This window comes from Orycteropus afer, unplaced genomic scaffold (genome assembly GCF_000298275.1).
Source record: "Orycteropus afer afer isolate SDZICR_OR568_19922 unplaced genomic scaffold, OryAfe1.0 scaffold00082, whole genome shotgun sequence".
NCBI classification, from domain to species: domain Eukaryota; kingdom Metazoa; phylum Chordata; class Mammalia; order Tubulidentata; family Orycteropodidae; genus Orycteropus; species Orycteropus afer.
In genome coordinates this window covers 10,904,001-10,929,925 of record NW_006921669.1, presented here as the reverse complement: position 1 = coordinate 10,929,925, position 25,925 = coordinate 10,904,001, and the positions used below count along the sequence as shown (strand labels likewise).

The 25,925-nt window shown below is 40.5% G+C and overlaps 1 protein-coding gene across 1 annotated transcript in view; it reads right to left on the bottom strand.

Annotated features, from left to right (window-relative positions):
- Positions 1–5,809: 5,809 nt before the first annotated feature.
- The window catches only part of PNLIPRP3 (pancreatic lipase related protein 3), a 51,853-nt gene continuing 31,737 nt past the window's right edge, over positions 5,810–25,925 (bottom strand). Inside the window, exons 6-12 of the mRNA XM_007941619.1 lie at positions 23,317–23,436; positions 23,112–23,234; positions 19,362–19,480; positions 15,960–16,092; positions 13,750–13,861; positions 6,132–6,299; positions 5,810–5,873 (exon numbers count right to left, since the gene is read on the bottom strand). Coding sequence (XP_007939810.1) covers positions 5,810–5,873; positions 6,132–6,299; positions 13,750–13,861; positions 15,960–16,092; positions 19,362–19,480; positions 23,112–23,234; positions 23,317–23,436 — 839 coding nt within the window. The remainder of the gene's footprint in view (positions 5,874–6,131; positions 6,300–13,749; positions 13,862–15,959; positions 16,093–19,361; positions 19,481–23,111; positions 23,235–23,316; positions 23,437–25,925) is intronic.

The following is a 25,925-nucleotide window of genomic DNA, read 5'->3' as shown; positions in this document are numbered from 1 at the left end:
AATATAGGCATATGAGTTAAACATTTACCTCAAGTAGATATACTCCTTGGAGAGAACAATCATGGGAGAAAGAAGGGCTGCTTATACACAGGGAGACAGCTCAGGGGGCAGGAGTGTATGGAGGGATGGACATTGGGAAGAGGTAACTATGGGGAGGAAGTGGGAGGGGAGCTTTTGCATCGTGGTAAACTGTGGTCAATGACATGAGACAAAGTATATGTGAACTGTTGTATGGAAAGTGAATTTGCTCTGTAAATCTTCACCCAAATCACAATTAAAAAAAAGAAGAAGAAGAAGACCACAGAAGAATTGATGCATTTGAATTGTGCTGCTGGTGAAGAATATTGACTATACCATGGCCTGTTGAAGCATGAACAAGTCTGTCTTGGATGAATCTCAGCAGGAATGCACCTTAGAAATGAGAATGGTGAGACTTTGCCTCTTGTATTTTGGTCGCATTGTCAGAAAGAGTCAATGAAGAGTCAATGAAAAACAGGAAGACCGTCAATGATATGGATTGATATGTTTGGCTATGACAATGAGCTCAGGCATGGCAACAACTGCGAGGATGGCGCAGAATCAGGCAGCGTTTTGCTCTGTTGCACACTTTAAGAGTTGGAACCGAGTCTACAGCACCTAACAACAACATGATTATATGAAGGAAAAAGGGCTGCAAAAATTAAACATAGAAAGTAGTCTATAAACCCATTGCTCTCAAGTTGGTCCTGCCTCATAGTAACCCTGTAGACTGTAGAGGGGAAGGAAATTTGTTACAAGCTACCGGCATCATCTATAAAGACATTCAGCCTCTCTTACTGGAATGGAACCTAGCAGAGACTCCATTCTTAAATCACTTTGAGCAGAACTCTCCAGAAGCATGTGTAAAATAAAGAAGCCCGTCCGGTACTGTAAGTATCTACGTAGGGGAAAAAAGCAAAACACAACACAATAAAAACCATACCTATCATTTTTATTATGCCATCTACAGAGTAAAGATTTACAAAATCTTCTGGGCCAGAGGGTATATGGAAAAAGATTGATTTTCCCCTGCGAAGGAGTAAAGACCCCAGGAGGGACATGCGGTTTTTATGTGTATCTAACATGGGCTTTGGTTGCAGAAGGCTAAGGAGCACTCACTTGGCATAAATCATACTTCTGTTCTTTAGGCCCCTGCCAGTTCTGTAGAGCTGTGGTCGACAGAGCCTGAGGGCTCTATTAAGCAAGGGGATTTCTGTTATTAGCGCAGATCAGAGACGCCCAGGGAGACAATCCTGAGACTCCACCAGGTGTCTGAACTTTCCTCTACTTTGGCAGAAGTATTCCTTCTGTCCCTCCCCCAGCCCTAGGCAGAGTGCAAGGTCAATGCCTCCTTTGTAATTGCATCTTGACACAACGTGTTTGTCCCTTTCCTCCAGCCCTCTGAGAATACAAGCCCTCCTCAACCTTTTTATAGGCATCTTTACCCTCTTAAAGGAGCTCTGGTGGCACACTGCCTAACATATTTGACTAACCAGAAGATGGGCAGTTCAAACCCACCAGCTGCTCTGCAGAAGGAAGATGAGACAATCTACTTCCATAAAGATTTACCACTTTGGAAATCTAATGGGAGCTGCTATGAGTCAAAACAGACTCAATGGTAGGGGGTTGTTTTGTTTTTTACCCTATTAGCCTGCCATTTAACAACTAGCTTCTAAGTTATCCAATAATTTCTTTAACCTACAACTCTAATCCAGAGCTCCCCTAATTGGTAAAGCCCTTCCAAATTTACAAAGTGCTATTATATGCTATATATATATATATATATATATATATATATGGATTATATATAAACATATATATATATATAATCCATATATACATAGTCCATATATATATATATATAATCCATATATGGAGCTCTGGTAGTGTAGTGCCTAAGGCACTTAACTGTTAACTAGAAGGCTGGTGGTTCAAACCCATCAGCCACACCTTGGAAGGAAGGCTGGGCAATCTACTTCCATAGTGATACTGCCTCGGAAATCCAAGAAGGGGTCACTATGACTCAGGTCCAACTCAACAGCACGTAACAAGAACAACAACAATCCATATATATAAATGAAAAACACCAAACTCACTGCTGTTGAGTTGATTCGACTCATAGAGACTCCTCCTTTTGTTTCCGAGGTGGTATCTCTACGGAAGTCTAAGCTTAAGCATAATGCCTTAGGCACTATGCCAGCAGAGAGCCTATATATATATATATGTGTGTGTGTGTGTGTGTGTATGTATATATATGTATGTATATACATATACACACACATATAATCCATATATATATATATATATAATCCACATACATATATAATTCATATATATATAATTCATGTTATATAGGTAACTTGGGGTCCCTATGGGTTGTCATCAACTTGACAGCACACAACTTGAGAGCTGTAAGGTGTAAAAATGGGCCCTCCCACAGGTAAGCACATCTGTAGTCAATCCCCACAGTTTGGCAAAGAGGACCTTGAATCTGACAAGCCTCTCCCTCTTACTACCGGCCTACAGGAAATCCCCAGGATGGAGGGATATGTTAAGTGACACCAAGGAGATTCAACCCGTCGAGTGTGAGACATTTTGCAGAACATTAGACTTCATTTATTTAAATACTGGCATGAAATGAGGGGAAGGGAGAATTTTTATGGATTGAAAGATGTAGGGACAAAACCCAATGCAATGTGTGCATCTTGTTTGGATTGCAGTTTAAACACACTAACTGCGAAAAGACCTTCAGAAAAAAATCAGAGAAAGTTAAATACAACCTGAATATACGATAATGTTATGGAATTACTGTTGTTGTTTTTAGTTAATTCTAACTTCATTTAAAGATCATTATTATTAAATAATGATTTTTTGTTAAATTTTATAAAATTGGCAGTGCTGTTATATTCAACAAGTTTATAATTTATGGATATATACTGAAGTATATATGGAAGAATTAGCATTATGTCTAGGGACCAGTCCTGGACAAGTACATGACACTTGGTCAAGCAGAAGATCACTGAAACAGAGGAAGGTGGACTGACACAGTGACTGCGACAATCGGCTGGCGCATAGCAACAACTGTGAGGACCGGGCAGTGTTTCCTTCTGTTGTACACAGGGTCACTATGAGTTGGAACTGACTCGACAGTACTTAATAACAAGTACTATGTCTAAGATTTATTTTAGAATGTTGCAGCACAACCAAACCAAAACGAGGAGAGAGAGAGAGAGAGAATGATTGAGAGAGAATGTGTACATGTGTATAAAATAGGCTTGGCAAACTTTGAGAATTGTTAAGCTGAATGGTAAGTACCTAGAATTCCTTTTACTGATTTCTCTGCTTTTGTGAATATTAGAAAATTTCTACAATAAAAAGGGAAAAAAAAAGTCAAATGAGCAAAATTTTCCATTTGATTTAGGGACTGACGGTCACTGGAAATCTTGGTGAGAGCTATTCCGAGGGCAGGTAGGGAGTAAAGAGGAATTTAGGTTTGATGACACATTTTTAAGGGAAGAGACTTTAGGATTTTTAAAATCTGATGCAATGAGAGGTTGAAAAAGAGAAAGAAAAATGAGAAGGAAAGTTGCCAAAAAGCAGGAGGATGTGAGATCCGTCGGCACAGAAGCAGAGGTTGGCCTTGCCCCAACAGTGACAGGCCACAGATACTGTGCTACAATGAACCAGGGCACTGAGAGGGAAAAGAGCATTCCTAGGGAACCACACACATAGAAAAGAACGGTGTCACCTTGAACTTTCAGAATTGCTTTGCCTAGATAGCTCCTGCACTATTTTTCATACTCACAACTTTCTTACAATGCACAAAAAGGCAACAGATATTAGGAAGTATGGGACAGACAGTCTATAGTTTATTAAAATAGGGTTCCCAGAAGTTAACTGACTCTCATTTGTCTTTTCAAGCTTAGAAAAAGCTGGCCAAGGGACTTCATGGGCAAAAGGCGAGCCAGGACTTGCAGAGTCTAATGCTGTTCTGTTTCCTAACTCTTGCTCCTGGTTGGCCAAGCCCTTCCTGAAAGGAAGAAAGACTGAGCAGAGAGCAGTGCAGACTCTGGTCAGTGGTCCACCCAGGAAGAGGTCCCTCCCTGGAGTCATGGAACTGACGCCCGGCCAGGTTGCTAATGAGTGCTGGTTCCAGGTCACAGGTTCCTCCGTGGGGCTTAGTCCCTACTGCTGGGCCTGCTTATGACCACCTACCTCCTGATCTGGGCCCGGGACTGTCCAGGCCTAGGGTTGATGCATCTAGTTTACCAGTGAAGGCAGGCCTCTGCCATATCATGCAAATGTGTTGCTGCTTCTTCTTCATTTCACCAAGCCCAGGGCTCCAATCTGTCTTCCATCCCCTCCTTACATGATGTGAAGAGTCACCTGCTTTGGTTTCTGCTTTCTTTCCCAACTCAGATTTATTTATGTGCATCCACAGATCTCTTCTCAAGGTTCAGTTGGCAGCGAGTCACCAAAGAGAATCAAGAAACCCTCTGCAGAGTACCTGTCATCATTTCTTGCCAATTGTATTTATAGCACAGCTCTGTGGGCTTAGCCTAGCGATAGAAAACCAGCAAATGTAGACTTTCATCTTTCCATTTCAATGAATAAGGACAAGCGAATCAGAAGAAATGGTAGCAAAATAAAGGAAAAACCACAGCAGATACATTTAAGTATTATAATAGTATTATTGCAGACACAAAGGATTATCCAAGTGCTTTTCACAGCATTCAAATGAAATGTTGCCTTTAGGCTAGACACAAATTGGCAACAGGGCTTTCAAGACCCAGAGAAACCAGTGACAGGGCATGTCTGGAAGAAGTGGGCAACTCCCTGGGCTGATGGTCTCCAGGGCCCATTGCTTACTCTGATACAGAAATGCCAAAGTCTCTTTCCTTATACTACCATGTACTAGCATTAGTACTGCCATTAGTTTTCATTTTTATTAATAAATAGATACATCAACCCACAGGATTATGATCTGCTATACATCATGAGCTCTGGTAGCATAGTGGCTAAGACACTTGCCTGCTAACCAGATGGCTGGCGGTTCAAACCCACCAGCCACTCCTCGGAAGGCAGGCTGAGCAATCCTACTTCCGTAGTGATACTGCCTCAGAAACCCAAGGAGGGGTCGCTATGAGTCGGGGCCGACTCGATGGCACATAACAACAACAACAACAGCATACATCATGAAGGGAGCTCTGGTAGCATAGTGGCTAAGGCACTTGCCTGCTAACCAGATGGCTGGCGGTTCAAACCCACCAGCCACTCCTCCTCTTCCGTAGTGATACTGCCTCAGAAACCCAAGGAGGGGTCGCTATGAGTTGCGTCAGACTCGACGGCACGTAACAACAACATATATCATGAAATACGTTCAAAATTTGTCTCAGTACAAATTAACAATAAATACTCTTTAAATCATTTTAGAAACATACTTCAAAAACTCAACCAGACCAAGGCTCACTTGCAGCTACACTTTTCCCTCTTATTCAGGGACATTCTAACACGAATCGTCTATTTTGTCACCGATATCCAAATTCCTATAGATCACAGGACTATATTCAGTCCCAGGGCTCAGAAACTGTCTTCAAGGCACACATAAAATTTTATCAATGCAAAGAACATTCTATATAGAAAAATAAACAAACAAGCAAAACCCACAAAACAACTATACTTTTCTATCTCATTTACAAGGGTTGCGATGGGTCCAGATACCAGTAGAAAGAAAATTCTTAATTTTGTCCTTTGCTCCCACTGAATACATCCATTCAGATTGTATCTGGAATTAGCATGTTGTCAGAACCTGGGCAATATTAGGGCCCACAAAATCCTGGCTACAGAAGGTAGATCTGAAAAATTTAAAGGAAAAAATGTGTTTTCATATGTTTCAAGGAAAATGAAAAGATATCATAGTTCTGTAACTTAGAGATTAATTATTATTTTGTAAATACTTTTACAAATATAGTTTGATTTCTCAATCACTTGTAATTGCAAAATTTCCTGGTGTACAAATTTTTATACTAGCTGCAAATATTAAATTAGGTTTTAAATACTATTTATAAAATGTAAACTGTACTTAGAAATGCAAAGGAAAAAGTAATACTTACTTAAATCCATATTTTCCGGATACATCTATCACCATTTCTGCTCCCAACTTATTCTGAGAATCTCCAAGTGAATGTTCCTTCCACCTGAACTCAATACTTGTAATGTTTCCAACATTAATGTCTGCATCAATTAATTTTGTATAAGTCATGCCTGGCTTAAGTTTTCTACTGTAAACAGAAAAATAAGACTCATAAGTTTTCACTAAGTACCTATAATACTGAAGCAAAAGAAGACATCTCTGTGGACCGTGGAATGAGTTCTTTCCATTCACACTGATTACTGTTTCAGAACAGTATGGTTCTGCAGCTTGAAAGAAGGGTGAGGTGAACAAGAAACTTGGCTAGCTGACTTCCAAGTGGTGCCTAGAGAGGCATTACCTCAATGAATTTCCCATTGTGAAAGGGTTGGTCTTGGCTTGGTGATCTCAGAAAACAGATTTTATTAACACTGGGAAATGATCAAACTATCAATGACAGATGCAATTCAGATAAGACTAATCTATAAACCAGAAGCCTGTTTATCAGTTCATAATGAGGAAATGCTTCCTTTTGATTAACCACATGATCTGCTACCAGAACCCTGGCACCTACTTTATCCAGGTAAAGGAACATGGGTAACCAAACTAGTAATCAGAAGGTGTTTTGCTGAAGATGGCAACAAGCAGAAAGAGGTGGATTATCTTGGGACATGTTCCCTCCAAGCCAAAATGAGACCAGATGAAACCTTCCCTCCCCACGAGGCAAAAGCCCTTCACTATGGCCCAGACTACGTATGTCCTCCAAATCAACACCTTTTACCTTCATAAGGACTACTTGACTCCTCATGTTGTCTATCCAGTGATAATCACCCTCTTTCTGATGATAAAGTCCTTTGGTTGTGTTAGTAAAATAAATTAAGTTGTAGTTAGTAACTGATTAAGCTGCAGTCTAATCTAAACTAGTACCCTCACTGATCCCTGGTACATCACCTGCCTTATTTTCCTCATAATTCTTACTACCATCTTCTTTTACTTATTCATTTGGTAATTTATTGTCTGTCTCCTCTACTAGAAGGAATATAAGCTACATGAAAGTAGGAACTGTGTTTGTATCCCAGCAGTCAGAACAATTCCTGCCTCCCAATACCAAAAAACCAAACCTATTGCCAGTGAGTAGATTCTGATTCATAGCAACCCTGTAGAATAGAGTAGAACTTCCTCAAAGGGTTTCCAAGGCTGTAAATCTTTATGGAAGCAGGCTGCCATATCTTTCTTCCATGGAGTGGCTGGTGAGTTAGAACCACTGATCTTTTCGTCTAGCATGTGAGTGCTTTAATCATTGTGCCACCAGGTCTCCTCTTACCACACAGGAGACACTTAAATGTTCATTGAATAAATGCATGTGTGTTGCTATTCCTGTTGCTGTTGTTAGGTTCTGTCAAGTTGGTTCTGACTCATAGTGACCCTCTGTGTAACAGAACAAAACTGCCCGGACCTGTGTCATTCGCATTTCACAACCTCTTCCAAGTTTGTTGAGCCCATTGTTGCAGCCACTGTGTCTGTCAACTGATCTTGTGGGGGGGCTTCGTGTTTTTTGCTGACCCTCTACTTTACCAAGTATGGTATCCTCCAGGGAATGGGCCCTCCAGATAATATGTCCATACTAAGTGAGACAAAGTCTCACCATCCTTGCTTCTAAGGAGCATTCTGGCTGTACTTCTTCCAAGACAGATTTGTTCATTCTTCTGGCACTCCAGAATATACAGTGAAGAATATGTTCATTATTCTTCACTAACACCATAATTCAAATACATCAATTCTTCAGTCTTCCTTATTTATTATCCAGTTTTCACATACATATGAGGTGACTGAAAAATACCATGGCTTGGGTCAGGTGCACCTGAGTCTTCAAGGTGACATCTTTACTTTTTAACACTTTAAAGATGTCTTTTGCAGCAGATTGCCCAATGCAGCACGTCCTTTGGTTTTTTGACTGCTGTTTCCATGGGTGTTGATGATAGATACAAGTAAAATGAAATCTTTGACAACTTCAGTATTTTTCCTGTTCATCATGATATTGGCTATCGGTTCAGTTGTGAGAATTTTTGTTTTCTTTATGTTAAGGTATAATCCATACCAAAAGCTGTAGTCTTTGATATTCATCAGTAAGCACTTCAAATCTTTATTTTCATCAAGCAAAGTTGTGTATCTGCATAGAGTGAGTTGTTAATGAGTCTTCCTCCAATCTTGATGCTGCATTCTTCATACAGTCTAGCTTCTTGAATTACTTGCTCAGTATACAGATTAAGTATGGTGAGAGGACATAAACCTGATGCACATCTTTCCTGATTTTAAACCACACAGTATCCCTTTGTTCTGTTCAAATGACTGCCTCTTGGTACAGGTCCCACATGAGCACAATTAAGGGTTCTAGAATTCAAGTTCTTCACAATGTTATTCATAATTTCTTATGATCCATACAGTCAAATCCCTTTGCATAGTCATTAAAACACAGGTAAATATCTTTCCGATATTCTCTGCTTTCAGTCAATGTCAATCTAACATCAGCAATGATACCACTTGTTCAACGTTCTCTTCTGATTTCAGCTTTAATTTCTGGCATTTCCTGGTCAATGTACTGCTACAACCATTTTTCAATTATCCGAGGCAAAAATTTTCTTGCCTGTGATAATAATGGTATTGTTCAATAATTTCTGTACCGTGTTGGATCACCTTTCTTTGGAATGGGCACAAATATGGATCTCTTCTAGTCAGTTGGCCAGTTAGCTGTATTCCAAGTTTCTTGGTATAGACAAGTGAGTGCTTGCAGCACTGAGTCTGTTTGTTGAAACATCTCAACTGGTACCTATCAGTCCTGGAGCCTGTTTTTTCACCAGTTCCTTCGGTGAAGCCTAAGCTTCTTTCTTCAGTATCATCAGTTCTTGATAACCCGCTACCTCCTGAAATAGTTGAACATCGACCGATTCTTTCTGAAATTGTCCATAAAATTTAGAGAGTAGTGTCTTGTCAGATATGTCATTCCCAAAATGTTTTTCCCCACTCTGTAGGCCCTCTTTTTACTCTTTTGGAGAAGTCTTTCAGTGCACGTAAGTGTTTACTTTTTAGGAGAGCCCAGTAGTTTAGTTTATCTTCTGCTGCTTGTGCATTTTTAGTTACATTTGATAGACTATTTATGCCACAAATTAGAGCCCCTAAGTTTGCCCCCATTTTTTCTTCCAAGATCTTTAGAGTTTTAGGTTTTACATTTAGGTCTTTGATCCACCCTGAGTTAGTTTTTGTATATGGCATGAGGTATAATTTTTCTGTGAATGGATATCCAGTTTTGCCAGCACCACAGAAGAACAAAGTAGGAAACCTCACAGTCCCAGATCTCAAAACCTACTATACAGCCGTGGCAGATGAAACAACCTGGATTTGGTACATTGACAGACATGTAGACCAGTGGACCAGAATTAAGAACCCATAAGTAAGGCCATCCATTTATAGATAGCCGATCTTTGATAATGGGGGTGAAACCTATTAAATGGTGAACAGATACTTTTTTTAAAAATTGTGCTGGGTTTATCCAGTTTCCTTGTATTTTATTTTTTTCCCTTGTTCTTTCTGTTATTGATTTCTAATTTTATACCATTGTAATCTGAGAAGATACTTTGTATTATTTTGATGCTTTTGAATTTACTGAGGCTTGCTTTTTGACTTAACATATAGTCTAGTCTGAATAAGGTTCCATGTGTACTGGAAAGCAATGTGTACTGGGCTATTGTTAGCTGAGTTTTCTGTATATGTCTATGAGATCAGATTGGATGATTATGTTGTTTAGATCTTTTGTATCTGTTGAGTTTCTTCCTAGTTGTTCTGTCTTTTATGGAAAGTGGTGTGTTAAAGTCTCCTCCTGTGGAGCTGCCTATGTCGCTTTTCAGTCTTGTTGAAGATTGTTGTGTGTTTTGGGTCTATCATTGGGTGTCCAGATATTTGTTTTGATTGTGTCCTTTTGTTGGACTGAACCTTTAATCATTATATAATGACCTTCCTTGTCTCTTATGCTAGTCTTTGGCTTAAAGTGTGTTTTATCAGAAATTAATATTGCCACTGATGCTGTTTTTTGTTTGTCGTTTAATTGTTTTCCCTATCCTTTGATTTTTTTAGTTTATTTTTATATTTGTGTCTAAGGTGTGCCTCCTGTAGCCGCATTTTGATGAGTCATGCTTTCTTACCCATTCTGCTACTCTCTGTCTCTTGCTGGGTGCATTTAATTCACTTACACTCAGTGCAATTATCCATAAGTATGAATTTACTGCTTTTTGTTGCACTTTGTGTGTGTGTTCTCTCTGTGTGTGTGTATGTGTGCTTTTATTAATTAGCCTGGTAGTTACTCTGTAATTTATTATTTTTCTAAGTTTTAAACAGTCTGTTCTATCTTTTGATATTGCTTTGATTTCCTCTTCATAGAGAAGCTCTGTAATTACAACATTCCCTTTTTTTGTTGTGAAGCTATAATTTACAGATTGACACATCTCCCATTCCCTACTTTCAGTCTTCATTTTTGTTTTATTTTATTTTTTGAAAACTCTTTACCTGGCTTTGTCACTGGGTAATGTTGTTCTGTGTCTTAATCTCAACTTGTTGTCTGATGTTGATTCTCTATCTGAAGGACTCCCTTTAGTATTTCTTATAAGGTTGGTCTGGTTTTTACACATTTCCTTAATTTTCATTTATCTGGAAATGTCCTAATTTCATCATTGTATTTGAAGGACAATTTATAATTCTTGGCTGGCAATTTTGTTTCTTTCAGAGTTTTACATGTGTCAGCCCATTGCCTTCTTGCCTGCATGGTTTATGCTGAGAAATCAAAGTTTAGTCATTGGTTTCCCTTTGTAGGTAACAATTGTTTTTCCTGTAACCTAAGAGAACATAAGAAATGTAACATAAGAGATGCAGTTCCTCTTCAATTTGCCATTCCTGGCATAGTAGACCGTAGGGTATCTGAATCAAAGTGGCCAATACCAGTCCACTTCAACTCACTAACACCTCAGATATTGATCTTCAAGCATTCCATTTCATTTTTGACAACTTCCAATTTTCCTATTCATACTTTCTATATTCCATGTTCCAATTATTAATGGGTATTTGCAGCTGTTTCTTCTCATTTTGAGTCTTGTCACATCAGCAAACGAAGGTCCCAAAAGCTTTAGTCCATGCATGTCATTAAGGGCACCTCGAGTCTGAGGAGGCTGCTCTTCGCCAGTCGTTGCTGGCGTGTCTTCAAACCTGAGACTCATTTCGTGGCACTGCCTCAGGCAGTAGTGCACTGTTTTTCACAAAGTTTTCACGGGTCCATTTTTTCAGCAGATCGCCAGGCCCGTCTTCCTGGTCTGTCTTGGTCTGGAAGCTCAGCTGAAACCTGTCCACCATGAGTGACCCTCCTGCTATTTGAAATATGGGTGGCATAGCCTCCAGCATCACAGCACCACACAAGCCACCACAAAGTGACAGATGAATAGGGCTTGTTTTATTCCATGATGTGCAGAATTTATTGATTTAATTCACAGAAGGCAATTTTATTTTCAGTTTCTTAAGGGTAATCTCCCTTGCTCCCTGAACTGCCTTCACTCAGTGCCCGTACAATGTAGCCCTACTTTGAAGTGCCATTAGAAGCCCAAACAACTATGACATAATCTATGGTGAAGCTAGACTCTGAAAGCTTGACTGAAGAGGAAGATGGAGTAGCGTAAAAATTCATTCAGCTGACTTTTTATCAAGATGAGATCTCGGCTGGGAAGCTTACATGCTTAATTATTTTTAAAAGAGGATTGGGTAACTATGCAACATTGCAAACAGCTTCTTTAGACAATACCAAAAGAAGTATGGAAATATCAAGACACTCCTACAAATCTTAAAAGGGTTAGGCAGGTACTGCCTATTCATCCCCACCTGCCCTCAGGCCAGGTGCCTGCCTTTGTGAATGGGGCCACCTAAGCACCCACATAGCCATAGGCACACTCTTGTGTGAAATTGCTACCAGAGGGATGACTTAGTGGAGTTGTGAAGAACAGGTAGAGACAAGATATGCCAAGACAGGGAAGAGTATTTGCATCAACACAGGCACAGTCAGGAAGAGGGAGAAGAGGGGGACCTATTCAATGGTGGCGAACGCAAATGGCATAACCTGGCTAAGCTGAGGAGGAATGAAGCAAACTGGTGGGAGACACTCTGCATCAACGAAGGGTGTGGAAGATCACCAACAGAACACTAAGATGACGTGCAGAAACTCTGCCAGAGTGATTAAACCAATGCATCCTGCAACTGACAAAACAACAATAAAAGCTTGGCTTTCTGAGTCTTTGCCCATTATTTGAAGATAATGGAAGTCATAGAAGCAAAACATCTAATCCATTAATCTGTTTGCAAAGGACAGCGTCTAGTTAGTGTGTGTAATGTTAATTCTGAAATGAATTACGGAATTAAACAATGGAGGTGAGATACATAATATAAAATGCTCTGGTTGATTAAATGAAATCTAAGGAGCTCTGGTAGCATAGTGGCTAAGACACTTGCCTGCTAACCAGACGGCTGGTGGTTCAAACCCACCAGCCACTCCTTGGAAGGAAGGTTGGGCAATCCTACTTCTGTAGTGATACTGCCTCGGAAACCCAAGGAGGGGTCGCTATGAGTCGGGTTTGACTCAATGGCACATAACGACAACAAGAAAAATGCAAGATAAAAGGGGACTTTGGCAAGAGGCACACAGTGAACATCTGTACTGATTCCTAACAATGACTGTTCCAACACATGTCCTATCTCTATGGGTACCACTCAGAGATTATTAGAAATGTAAGCAATTGATGTACATTTAAAACTTTCATATGTAAGTTATGACCCACAGATATAAAGATGGATCCTCCAATTTGCATAATATCAAGTGGACTGGATTAAAATATATTTTATATATGCCATTGTTCATTTTTATTCCACTTGCTTTATTATTGAGATCTATCTGGTAGCATAGTGCCTAAGGCACTTGACTACTAACCAGAAGGCCGGCGGTTTAAACCCACCAGCCACTCCTTGGAAGGAAAATGGGGCAATCTACTTCTGCAGTGACGCTGCCTCGGAAACCCAAGGAGGGGTTGCTATGAGTTGGGTCTGACTCGAGGGCACATAACAACAACAACAACAACATAGTCTCACATCTATTTCCTAACGTTTTTAGTTTCCACCTGGAATTGTTGCAAAAACAGGTATTAGGATTTCTACTTTATACCTGGAAAACCGGGAGCCCTGGTGGCGTAGTGCCTAAGGCATTTGACCGCTAACCAGAAGGCTGATGGTTCAAACCCACCAGCCACTCCTCGGAAAGAAGGTTAGGCAATCTACCTCCGCAGTGATACCACCTTGGAAACCCAAGGAGGGGTTGCTATGGGTCGGATCCGACTCCATGGCAGTGAGTTAGTTACTTAGTTACCTGGAAAACTGGAAGTAAAAAGAAAAATCGAAGCTTGCATGGTAGCCTGTGGTATTGTCGGAGAAGAGGAGACCATGCTGCTTCATAAGCTGTCTAACTGAGCCTTTCCTGGGCACCCGCACCGTGTTAGCTGCCAGCTCCTCGCTCTCAGGCCTACCTGGCTATCTCCAGCTCCCCCGTTTGCCGAGTCATTCCACCTACACGGAGAAATATGCTCCCCTGAGTGACATTGTTCCCACTGAGTTTGACAGACAATTTGTGCCTCCAACCTGGAAATAAAGAGAAGACAAGACAAGAAAGTGAAGGGTTAACAATACTAGCAATGCAGAGCATCCTGCGCGCTTTCACATACGTGTGTGTCACCGGGTCAAAGCAGAGCGCGGCTCCAGATACATGGGGAAAAATACAACCTAATGCAGCAACGCTCACGCTCTAATTGTCCAAAGGTAAAGTGTTTAACAGTCTTTCCAGAAGGAACTTTGTTAATTCTCCAGACATTTTCATGACTTTTTAAAATGGAAGTTGTTTGTCATCTTTCGCTAATTTCCTTTGCATTCTGTGACATGTACACATTCTAAAGCCATGTCTTTTATTTACCACAGTTTCACAGTCAAAATAAAAAAAAAAAAAACACATTCTAGAAGACCTTATGGGCAAGACGTCCTGTCTTATAACCACTTAGAGGCAAAGTGAACTGTTTCTTGCTCTCCTACAGTGACATATGCTAGCAATGCTTAGTCAGCACATGTTTGCATAGGTCTGGGTCTGCACTGTGCCTGGCAATAGCATAATTCCCTTACACGTGATTAAGTGTCACTTTTTAAAAATCTACAGGTAAAAAGAGTTTCATCCTGTATCCTGACATTGTTGTAAGCTTAATGATTTTAACTTTGAAAAATGCAATTCTTCATAAAATTTGAAAAACGTAAAAAAGGGGGGCACTATCAGAGAAAATTAATCAATCCATTGAGTGAATCACTGCCAATGAGTCCTTTTCCTCTCCTCAACCCATTTCTCCGAAATATGGCTCCCACTCCTGCTGTCACCTCTCCATTGAAACCACTCTCACTAAGCCCACCCAGGACTGAACTGTGCTTCATGCAGTGAGCCCCTAGAACCCTTGTCTCTGTTGGCCTCGCAGCATGTTGGTGTGAATGCATAGTGAGCCCCTAGAACCCTCGTCTCTGTTGGCCTTGCAGCATGTTGGTGTGGTGAATGCATACTCCCTTCTCCATTGTGTTTCTTCCTTTGGCTCCTCAAACAACCCTCTCTGCCCATTCCTCGGTCTCCTTTGCAGGGCCTTCTTTCTCTGCTTTCTTTTCATCTCATTTGACACACTCTTCATGGGTAGTTACATTACCCACCTTCATAGTAGATTACTGTTTAGACACAGGTGTTACCCAAACCTCTATCTCCACACCACATCCATTCTCCAGTGGCTCAGACCCCTATCTCCCACTGCCCTGTGGGTATGCACACTCCCAAGCCCCAAAGGGACCTTAAATGTGACACAAGAGAAACTGAACCTCTCATTTTACTCAAACCAGCCTCTCTTCCACTGGTTCACCTCAGGGAACGCCACATCACCTGTGCAGCCAGAACCAGCCTTTGATTTCTCCCTCTTCTGCGTTCCTCAAAACTGTTCACCAAGTTCCACTTAGCGTCTACTACCTAACCATCTGTGTAATCTCTTCACTTCTCTCTCCCTTTCTGTCTGGAGTGTCGTGACAACTGCCTGACAGGCACCTGCCTTCATCTTGTCCCCTCTAACCCATGCAGCATCCAGAGTGATGTTCTAATCCATATAACCCTTGAAGGGCTTTCTACTGACCCGCACAAAAAAAGTCCAAACTCTCCACATGGAACAAAAGGCCCTTCATTCTCAACTTACCTCTCCCACCTCATCTCATACTACCCTTCACCTGGTTCTCTCCTGTTCCTCAAGGGCAGCTTCCTTTAGTTCTGCTCTTTCTTACCTCCACCATTTACATTATTGTTCCTTCTACATTATTGTTCCTTCTTCCTAACATACTCCTCCTCTTCTCCCTCTTCTTCATCTCTCAGGATTCAGTTTAGAAATCACTTTCCCTCAGGTTTCTTGACCTGGCTGTAGAATTTCCTTCTTTGTGTTCCGAGTTCCCTGAATGTCTCGGGGCATGAAGTCTGTTACTTGGGATTGAAGCTGAGATTGTATTTGTTTCCTTCTCCACTGCCTACACTTGGTGACGGTCTTCAGTGCATTGTTCTTCATTGGATCCTCAGGGCCTGTTCTAATGCCCAGTACTTAGTAGACACTGGGTAAAAACTTGAATATTTTAAGATAGGTACCTTAAAGCATTACAGTAAAACTTAGTTAGTAATACTTACGGGAAAATGGGGAAAAAGTCCCTGTGTTTAAAAAATAATATGCTCTATTATGCTTCATGCTTTGGAGGTGAACTCTATCAGCAAAGTGACCCATCGTTGGGCAACCTTCTTTGGGACAATGGAAGCACTTCCCCTGGTGATAGAAAATAAGAAGTAGTTATTTATGTAAATAGAAATTTTTCTCTTTGATAAACTCATGATAAATCTTTGGAATCTAAGTAAAGTATATGCATTCAAAAATGACTAAGTTGACAATTTTCAAAAACAAAACAAAACAAAAAGAACTGAGAGGAAAAGACTAAACTGTCTATTATGAAAATGGGTGAAGGATATGAAGAGATAATCCACGTGAGAGGAAACTTGAGTAGTCGATAACGATGTAAAGAACACTCAGCCTCAATATTTATCATGGAAATGCTAATAAAAACAAGACACTGGGGGCCAGTAGGAACAACCATGTCCTGTGCTCCTTTTAAGATTTGTAGGAATGTTTTTTTTTTTTTTTTCTTTTCCCAAATGTTACTCATTTTGTTGTTGTGAGAGCAAAACACACACCGTGCAACAGTTCCCACAGGTACAATTCAGTGAGCTGGATGACATTCTTGGAGTTGTGGGATCATTCTTATCCTCCCTTCTGGGTTGTTCCTCCTTCATTAACACAAACCCACTGCCCTTTAAGTTTCCTAGCCAATCTTTGGAGTTGCTGTTGTTAATTTGATCCTATAAAGTAGGAGCTCTGGTGGCAGAGTGCCTAAGGCATCTGACTGCTAACCAGAAGATTGGAGGTTCAAACCCACCAGCCACTCCTCGGAAGGAAGATTGGACAATCTGCTTCCATAGAGATACTGACTTAGAAACCCAAGGAGGGGTTGCTATGAGTCGGATCCGACTCAATGGCAGTGAGTTTGGTTTTTTTTTTTTTTTTTTAAAGCTAGTTCTTATGAGAGCACAATGTTCAAGGCAGACATTTTTTACTAGTTGAGTTAAACTATTGTTTGGTTTTAAGAAGACTTCAGGGACATTTTTGGTATAAGGTTTCAAGATTCTTTCAGAGCACTCATTTCAGGGGATCATCTACCCTGTAGGGGTGTTTTTTGACATTTCTATACTTATTTTCCTAATGTCTAAAAAAGCTGTTTGTAATGCTTTTGCATAGTTATGCAATCCTCCTTTAAGAATAATTTTTTAAGGTTCCCAGCAGATGTTTCATATTGAATTGAAGTCAGCTAAATGCATGTGTGTGCTAGTATGTTCCTTCCTATTCTTCATATTCAGCAGAACTGAAAAAAAAATAAAACAACTGACACCACCAAGTACCGGTGAAGACAAAGTAGAGGAATTCTCGTTTCCTACTGATGGGAGTGTAAACTGATAGACGTCGTAGACAGCAAGTTGATAATATCTAATAAAGATGCAAGTGCACATATGCTTTGACGATTTCCCTTCTAATATGTGTCATAAAGAAACTCCCACCCAAGTCCAAGGAGATACGTAAAGGGGTGTTTACAGAAGCATTTCTTTTAATAATAAAACTGGAAATATCCAAAATGCACATCAGTAGGGGAATAAATAAATTGTGGTTGATTCCTACAAAATCTAGATTTATAGACATCAGTGTAGAGCTCAAGATTATAATATTGAATGAAAACTGCAAATCCATAAAGCTACACAGTATGATCCCGTTTATTTGATATACGTCAAACACACTTCAAATTCTGCCTTAGGGGAGGGAGTGAAGAATATAAGGGACTTCAATGCTTTAATTTTATCTGCACATTTTTGAATCTAAAGCAAAACTAACAATGTGTTAACTTTTTAACAATCTGGGTAGCAAGTGATTGAATATTTGCTATTTTAGATTTTGGACTTTTAAATTTGTAAACTATAGACACATTCTAAGACTGTAGTAACACACCATTTAAATTCCATTTTTAATAAAGGGAGATCATAATAATAAGGGTTCATATTCATTGAGTGCTAACCACACGCTAGGCACTGTTCTCAACACTGTGCATTTGCTAATTTAATACTCAGACAATCCCTGTGAGATAGGGGCTCTTAGTCTCCCTATTTCACAAATGAACAAAGGGAATTACAGAGAAGCTGAACAATTTGTCTAACGGCCCTTGTCTAATGAGAGGAGAGGCCAGAATGTCAGCCTAGACTTTCTCACTCTGACACAAGCACCCCTGCCCCTGACCCTTGCTTTAAAAAAAAAAAAAAAACTATTTGGGTAAAAGTACAATAAAACATGTCAAAGAAATTGATGTGATGTACTCTAGTGTTTAACCAAAATTAGCACTCACCAGGTGCCTGAGTCAGCTCCTGAGTGCTCTGCACTCTGGCTGTATCCTCATTACCTCTGAACCGTCTATGACTCTGGCACCCCCATCAGCAGAGGGAATGCCATGGCCTCTTAGCCTCTCAGTGCTGCATCAGTGCACAAGGAAGGGGCAGGTGTGGAAAAAGAGGATTCATCTGGGAAACGCCAGTGGTTGGGATATTCCAAAGTGCTATCAAGCTTCCTGAGAATAGCAGTTCCCCAGGGCACGTTAGGAGTAAGGACAAACCCTCGAGGCTGAGCAGACAAGGAGAGCCTGAGCACACCCACCCACCATGGTCTACAACGTCTACAAGAGGGTGAGGCCCGCCCCTGTCCTAACAGCGCACTTACTCACAAAGTGCTGTTACTGACAATAAACTTCGCTGGAAACCTCATGTTCTCTATCCTGAGAAAATGGGATTAAGTCTCCAAAGCAGGACAACAAAAATATTTTTCACTTCTACCACAAAATAGATTTTCTTTCTCCTTTTCACAGTGATACTCCAATGAAAAATGCATTAAGCTCCGACCTGGCACTCTGTGCTTTATGATTCAGGCAAAATCAGATTTGGTATTTTGTCACGTATCGATCTGTGCAGCACTCCTGTGAGCTACTGATGCCTTCGTGCTGCTGTGCATGAATAATTAAACCTTAATAAAATAGTTCCCAGGTTCCAAGTACATAGTAATATGTTGTGCTGTAATTATTGATTGCTGCCTCCTTCCCAGGGCATCTTTGGAGATGACATTTAAAATATACGCACAGAAAAATTTTTGCCCTGGACTAATGCCTGTTACACAGTAGCATCTAATTACTGCATAACAAATGGCCAAAAAAGCAAAATTGGATAGAATCTTCAAAACAGCTGAAACAAACAGAATACAAATAGTTGGTTGAGTCGTTCCAGCCCTTCAGCAGTCTCAGCTGCCGTTCAGTATCAGCAAAGAAACAATTCATTATCTCTCCAAATGGCAGACACATTTTTTGCCCTGTTCTCCAAGCCCTCACTTTTACTTGGCGGATCATGTTCCAAAAAATGAGTTGATAATTAAATTCCACTGCAAAGTGCTTTACTTACTGCTTTAAAAAATTCGTAAGATCTACAAGGATAAGCGATAAATGCATCAGGATTGAGAATGCTTTCAGCATAAAAGCGATGACTCCGGGCATGGTTACAATCAAAGAAAGAAGCCGCTTCTGCAAAAAAAAAAAAAAAAAAATAGCCAATTAACTTGACAGCCTCTGACTGACAACAGATAGCATGAACTATTTCTTAAATTCAAATGGTAGCTTCTGCATTTAGAGGGGCTAGACAGCCAGGCTTTGTGTGCAGGCTTGGATATTACATGGCCTCCATCAGTATGTTCGTATCATTGTCTTTGCACCAAAGAATTCTTTGTGTGAATCTAAAGGGACATTCAAGCAGGGCAAAGAAGCAAAAGTGAGTATAGATGGCCTTGTCCTCTGACCCTAATATCCCAAGTGCTCCCCGAATCTCTGCCAAAAGCATTCAGAGCTTGAAGAATCTCTGTGCCCGCAGCATCTCCACCTTAGACCAATTAATTCTGTTTCCCCTTTCCTGTGACAAGGACTGAATTCTCTCTTATTCAGTCACAAAATAGCCAGCAACATTACCCAGTGTTTACCTTTAGCTCAGTTTAGAGATGAGGGAGGTGGGCGTATTACAAAGAAGGCTAATATCATATGAGTTTTGTCATTGTCAGGCATGATATCACTGCCACCAATAATTAGGATATTGCAAAAAACACCATTACTACTCACTGCCATCGAGTCAGATCCGACTCATAGCGATCCCTCCTTGGGTTTCCGAGGCAGTACCACTACGGAAGTAGATTGTCCAACCTTCCTTCTGAGGAGTAGCTGGTGGGTTTGAAATGCCAGCCTTCCGATTAGCAGTCAAGTGCCTTAGGGACTACACCACCAGAGCTCTCATTGCAATAAATAACATAATCTAAATACATTTGTGCCCTCTGACATTGTCATTGTGTTCTAGTAATTTCTGCTTTCCTGACCTTGCATAAGCAATATTCTTACTCTATGGCATAGACCATTCTTCCAGTGACTTGTACAGTTTAGCTGATCTTTAAGAAATGAGATTTTGACTCAAAATCTCATTTCTTAAAGATCAACTAAACTGTATAGCTCATTGGAAAGATGGTCCATGTGGTAGGTCGTTATATGAGAATAATGGGCTCTGGACCATCCACTTCCATAGAGATACCTCCTCGGAAGCCCAAGACTGGCTTGCTATGAGTTGCAATCAACTTGATGGCAGTGAGTATGGTTTTTATTTTTTCATTTTTTGGTTACCCTTTTACAATATCGTGTTACCACTCCTTCCATCAAGAGATTGCCCCTATTTTATCACTCCCCTGGATATGACGCCTCTCATGACTGCTTTGACCAATAGACTGTGGAGGAAGTGACCTGGTTAAGTTCTAGGGCCTAGGCCTTAAGAGGGCTTGCAGCTTCTACTCTTACTCTCTCAGAACCCAGCCACCATGTAAAGAAATCCAGACTATATGGCTGGGAAGCGAGGCCCTGAAGGGTAACAGACTTTGTGGGGAGAGAAGTTACTTGGAGGGCAATTAGTACCAAAGTTCCACACATGTGACAAGGCCACCTTGGGCTTTCCCATCTAGCCCAGCCCCCAGAAAGATGCAATCACATGAGTCAACCCAGCTGACATCACCCTGAGCAGTCTCTTCTGAACTCCGCCTGAATCCTGACCCGTAGAATCATGAGCAGTAAAATGATTGCAATGGATAATGGAGACACATGATTCAGAAATGGAGTCTAGTCAGCAGAGATCAATACTTGGCATTTTTTTTTAAAAAACAAATCCTTCTATTACATCAGGTTATTACATATACAGATTGATATTCCCAATTAATTGTGATTTAGAAAAGATGGTTCATTAGAATATAGTGAACTCTGGATTTTAAAACTAAATGGTTTCTTAATAATAAGTATAATGTAAAATAGAATATTGGGAAGCCTTAAAACTCATCCAAAGGCTTAATGTGAATGATAAACATACTTTTAATCTAGTTAAGTTATAGGAAATCTTACAGTGTTTCAAAATTATAGCTTAGGACCAATACTTTTCTTTAATTAATCCTTGACAAAATCTCAAATGCTCTATGTATAATACCTAATGTAGTTACAGTTATGTAAAGAAGTCTTATGGTCTATATTTTATCCTACCGGAAAGAATTTTAAATCACAATATGGAAAAATACAAGAGAAATAAGTCTTACATAGGCTTTATTTTGTTTGAATTTTACTTATTTCTACTAAGTGGGATTGGCTGTAATTCTTGTTTTAAGTATCTGTAGATGCATCAGTTTTGTTTTTTTAAAAAAGCTGTCATTGTACATCATATTTACTCTATGAAAAATACCAGAACTCTGTAATTTATCTCTAATGAAGAGGAGATCCAAGCCACTCTCAATGTCATGATCTTTAGTGTAAAAATAGTCATATGAAAAATCCAGATGTTTACTCATCACAAGGTGAGTCATACATTCTTTCTGTGCCCAATGATTTCATAAAGTTAGGTAAGGCTACTTATGGTTCTGGGTAACTCCCACTTGCCAAACTGGAAAACGCTTGCTTGACTAAAAATCTCCAATTAAAAGTCAAAAATCTATAGTGCATTCAGTTATGAGTTATCAGTTATTTTTATGAGTCACAAAAATGTTCTATTCTATATCATATCATGATACTACCATATCATCATATATACTATGTCATGTATTATATATTATGTATGGCATATTATGCATCATTATCTTATGTTATGATGACATGTAGAGATAGAAGGGAATGGAATTCCCAAATAATAACACTTTGGTGTCTTAGAAATAAGTGTCCTATAGATATTACTATTATTGGCAACTCCTATAAAACATTAAATGCTATTCACTGAATTTGTGAGTACAGCATGCAAGATTACTTCTGCTAACAAGCAAGTTAAACCACGTCGCTCTTCTGCTCAGAACCATCCCGTAGCTCCCATCTCACCTGAGAAAAGCTGGAGTCCTTGGAATAATCCATCAAGTCCTGTATTATCCACCTCTGCCTTGTTCCCTGTCCGACTTCACTGCTTACTCCTCTCCTTTCTTCCACTTTACTCCAGCCACAAGAGCTGCCTCACTGCCTGGAACTGGCCAGTTGGGCTCCTCACCAGGCCCTTTGCACTCACTGTGCCTGTTGACCTGGAATGTCTTCCCCCTAGGCATTTACAAGGACTAATTCTCCTTCAGATCTCTATTCAAGAGTCCTCTTTTCAGGAAAGACTTCCTGGCCTCCGACCCAAAATCTCCTTTCCCCACCTCTACCCACCCTGCCACCAAAACATCCCATTCTCTTCCGTGTATTGTTTTGTCTCCTTAGCACTTAGGATCTTTGTTTATTGTTTTTCTTCCAGATTGGAATGTAAATTTCAAAATGCAGACATTTTGCCTTTTGTATTCATTCCTACATCTGCTGTTCCTAGAATAATACCTGGTACATAGTAAGCACTCAAAAACATACGTGTTGAATAAATGAGTGCATTCTTTGGGTTTAAACTGAGGGACTTTGTGTTTATATGCTAAGCATTGTGCACAACACTGAGGATGTAAAGGTAACTAAGACATGGTCCCTGGCCTTGCAGATCTCACAACTGGGGGGTGGGGGCACTTCATATATGCATCTGTTTGGGGTTAAAATATAAATATATTCAAAAGGATGTTGGATCTCAGCTAAGGAGGGAGCTGAGTGATGACATACAAGTGGTCTTTATATATTAAAAAGTATTTACCTTTCTTATAAGTATTGAAGTCAAGTTCAAATAGAGGTGTGACTAAGTCACCACATCCAGGCATGTACTTTCCTCCATTGGGGTAAAAGTCAAGGTGGCCACAGGCATTAATGGTCCCAGCACCTGAAAATAAATGAATGTAGGGTAAATACTTTTAAAAAACCTCTGAGTTTCAATGCTGTTTCTTTCTCTGTTAAACACTTACCAAACTCAAAGAGTAAGTGAACTGCATTTGTATGAATGACATCGACAAATTTGGCATCTGAGGGGTCCAACCTGGCTTCATTTGGAGTGTTGTGGAAAAATGGCCCAGCTGGGTCCAACCCTAGGAGAAAGCAGCATGCCTGTCAAACTTAGGCACATGCTATACAAGTGCACGCTTGATCGCAGTGTAATTTTGGAAGGACAGATGGTGAAGGCAAAGGATTCTTTCTGATGCAATCATATAGGAAGAAGATCAAAGAAGATCAAGCATCACTCAGGACAAAGTACAGATACATAAACTGAGGATCTAAATTCAGTCTGCATATACCACAATGTCAGATTCCTGCACCCAAGTAAGTCTGTGTCTAGATAAAGCCAAAAGAACTAAGGAAGTCAGAAAAGTCACAGTGGAATACTACATATATGATTAAGGTTATGGAGTATGGATATGTGACAAGATCCGTATGCAAAAAAATACACAAATAAAAATGCAAACATAAGGCCTTTCAATATATAAAGATGGATCCACAAAGCAACACAGTGAAAATAATAGAATCTCAGTCCTTCACTAAGGCTCACTTACTTTCATTTCATTATATTACAGGTGAAAAAATCTGAAGCCTAGAGAAATGAAGTGAGTTGCCAAGGCCATAGAATGGGAGAGGCAAAATGGACTAAGAGCCCAGGGGTCCAGATTCTTAGCCCTTTATCTCGTATTCAAATGTCTTGTAAAATAAAGGTAAACTCTCTGGAGGTTCCTAAAAGATTATGACCATTAATATATCCAATCATTTACTCATTCAATATTTATTTATCAAGCACCTATTATATAAGTGCCAGGACTAGGCTCAGCTCTCAGCCCAACAAAAAATGAGGACTAGCCTTGTCCTCAAGGAGCATCTTTTTTGGTAGGGAAGGCACCTCAACACAGTGTGCACATAGAGGTGAGCTCAGGTGTTATGTGAGCACAGAGAAGTGACATATAACCCAGTCTTGGGAAATCAGAACACACTTCTACTGGAGATGGGAAATACAAGCAGAGATCTGAGGGAACTAGCCAAGGTGAAGACTGGGTGGACAGCATGTTGGGAGAGAAAAGAGAATGTGCAAGGCCTCCAGAGGAGAGACTTCAGCACATCTGGGAAACTGGAATTAGTTTGCTCAAGCTGGTGTGTAGAGTTCTAGGACTTGGAGAAAGACGAAGACAGCATTGTAAACAGGAGCCAGATGTAATCTAAGCCATGTTAAAAAGGTTGGACATGACCAGGTTGTCCATGGGAAGCTGTCGCAAGTCTGCAGGAGAGGGAGATTTATAATCAGATTTGTGTTTCAGAAAAGTCTCTTTGCTGCACTGTGGAGACTGGGCCCCAGACTTGGTGTTGTTAGTTGTTATGTGCCGTCAAGTCGGACCCGACTCATAGTGACCCTTCCTTGGGATTCCAAGGCGATATCACTATGGAAGTAGATTGCCCAACCTTCCTTCCGAGGAGTGGCTGGTGGGTTTGAACCGCCAGCCTCCTGGTTAGCAGTCAAGTGCCTTAGGCACTACGCTACCAAAGCTCCTGGGCCCCAGACTAGAGAGGACATATGGCAGACCTCCCTGGAATGTGACATGAACAAGAAATAATTGTCCATGCTACAGTTGTGGGTTTTAACTGCCTTAGCCTCCTTAGCATACCATAGGGTTTGCTTGTTTGTTTTTGTTATTTTGACTGCCACAATTACTCAAAGAGGAGAGGAGATGAGGGGAGAAGAGGGGAGACCAGAAGAGGGGGAGAGGAAGAGAAAAAACAGGGAAGGGAAGATGAGGCCTCGGATGGAACCCTGAGACCACCACATTTAAGAAAAGGCAGAAGAAATGCAACCTACAAAGTAGCCTGGAGAAAAGCAGTTGGAGAAACACAAAGAAAACCTAAGATATGGAGCCACAGAAGCCAAGAGTGAATATTCCAACAAGGCAGGAGGGGACAACTGGGTCACATTCTACCGAGGAGTCAAGTAAGATAGAGATTTAAAAGGTCTGTTACATAGAGTCACACTGAAAAGCCATTTGTGACTCAGCATGAGTGGTTTTGGTAGAAGAGTGGTAAAAGAAATTAGACTGCAGTGGGTTGAGGAGAGAATGAACCCTACAGAAGTGGAGCCACTAAGCTTTTCAGGAGTTTGAATCTGAAGGAAGAGCTGGCTGGGGCACCAGTTAGAAGGGAATGTGGGTTCAAGAAGGAATGAGCCTATCTCAGTGCTAATAGGCAGAGCCAGTCAAAAAGAGCTTGAAGATATTGCAGAAAAAGCTAACAAAAGGAAGAGTAAGGCCCCACAAGAGGGGATGGGATTTGGAACACAGAATGAGACAGAAAAGTCAGTGAAGGAAACCAGACACATCTGAACAAAATAGCCCTCCTTAAAAGAAAGATGAAAAAATACCAATTTGACTAAGTCTGAGTTGCTCAATTTTTGTTTTGGTGGTGTGGAAGTACTGGCCAGATACAATCTTCGGATGGAGTCGGTGCCCTTCAGAGAAATATCCAAATACACCAGGTATATCTGACCCTTTGTTGATCAGGACAAGAAACTGCAGACAAAAAGGTAAAAAAACAAACCTGATCTGGT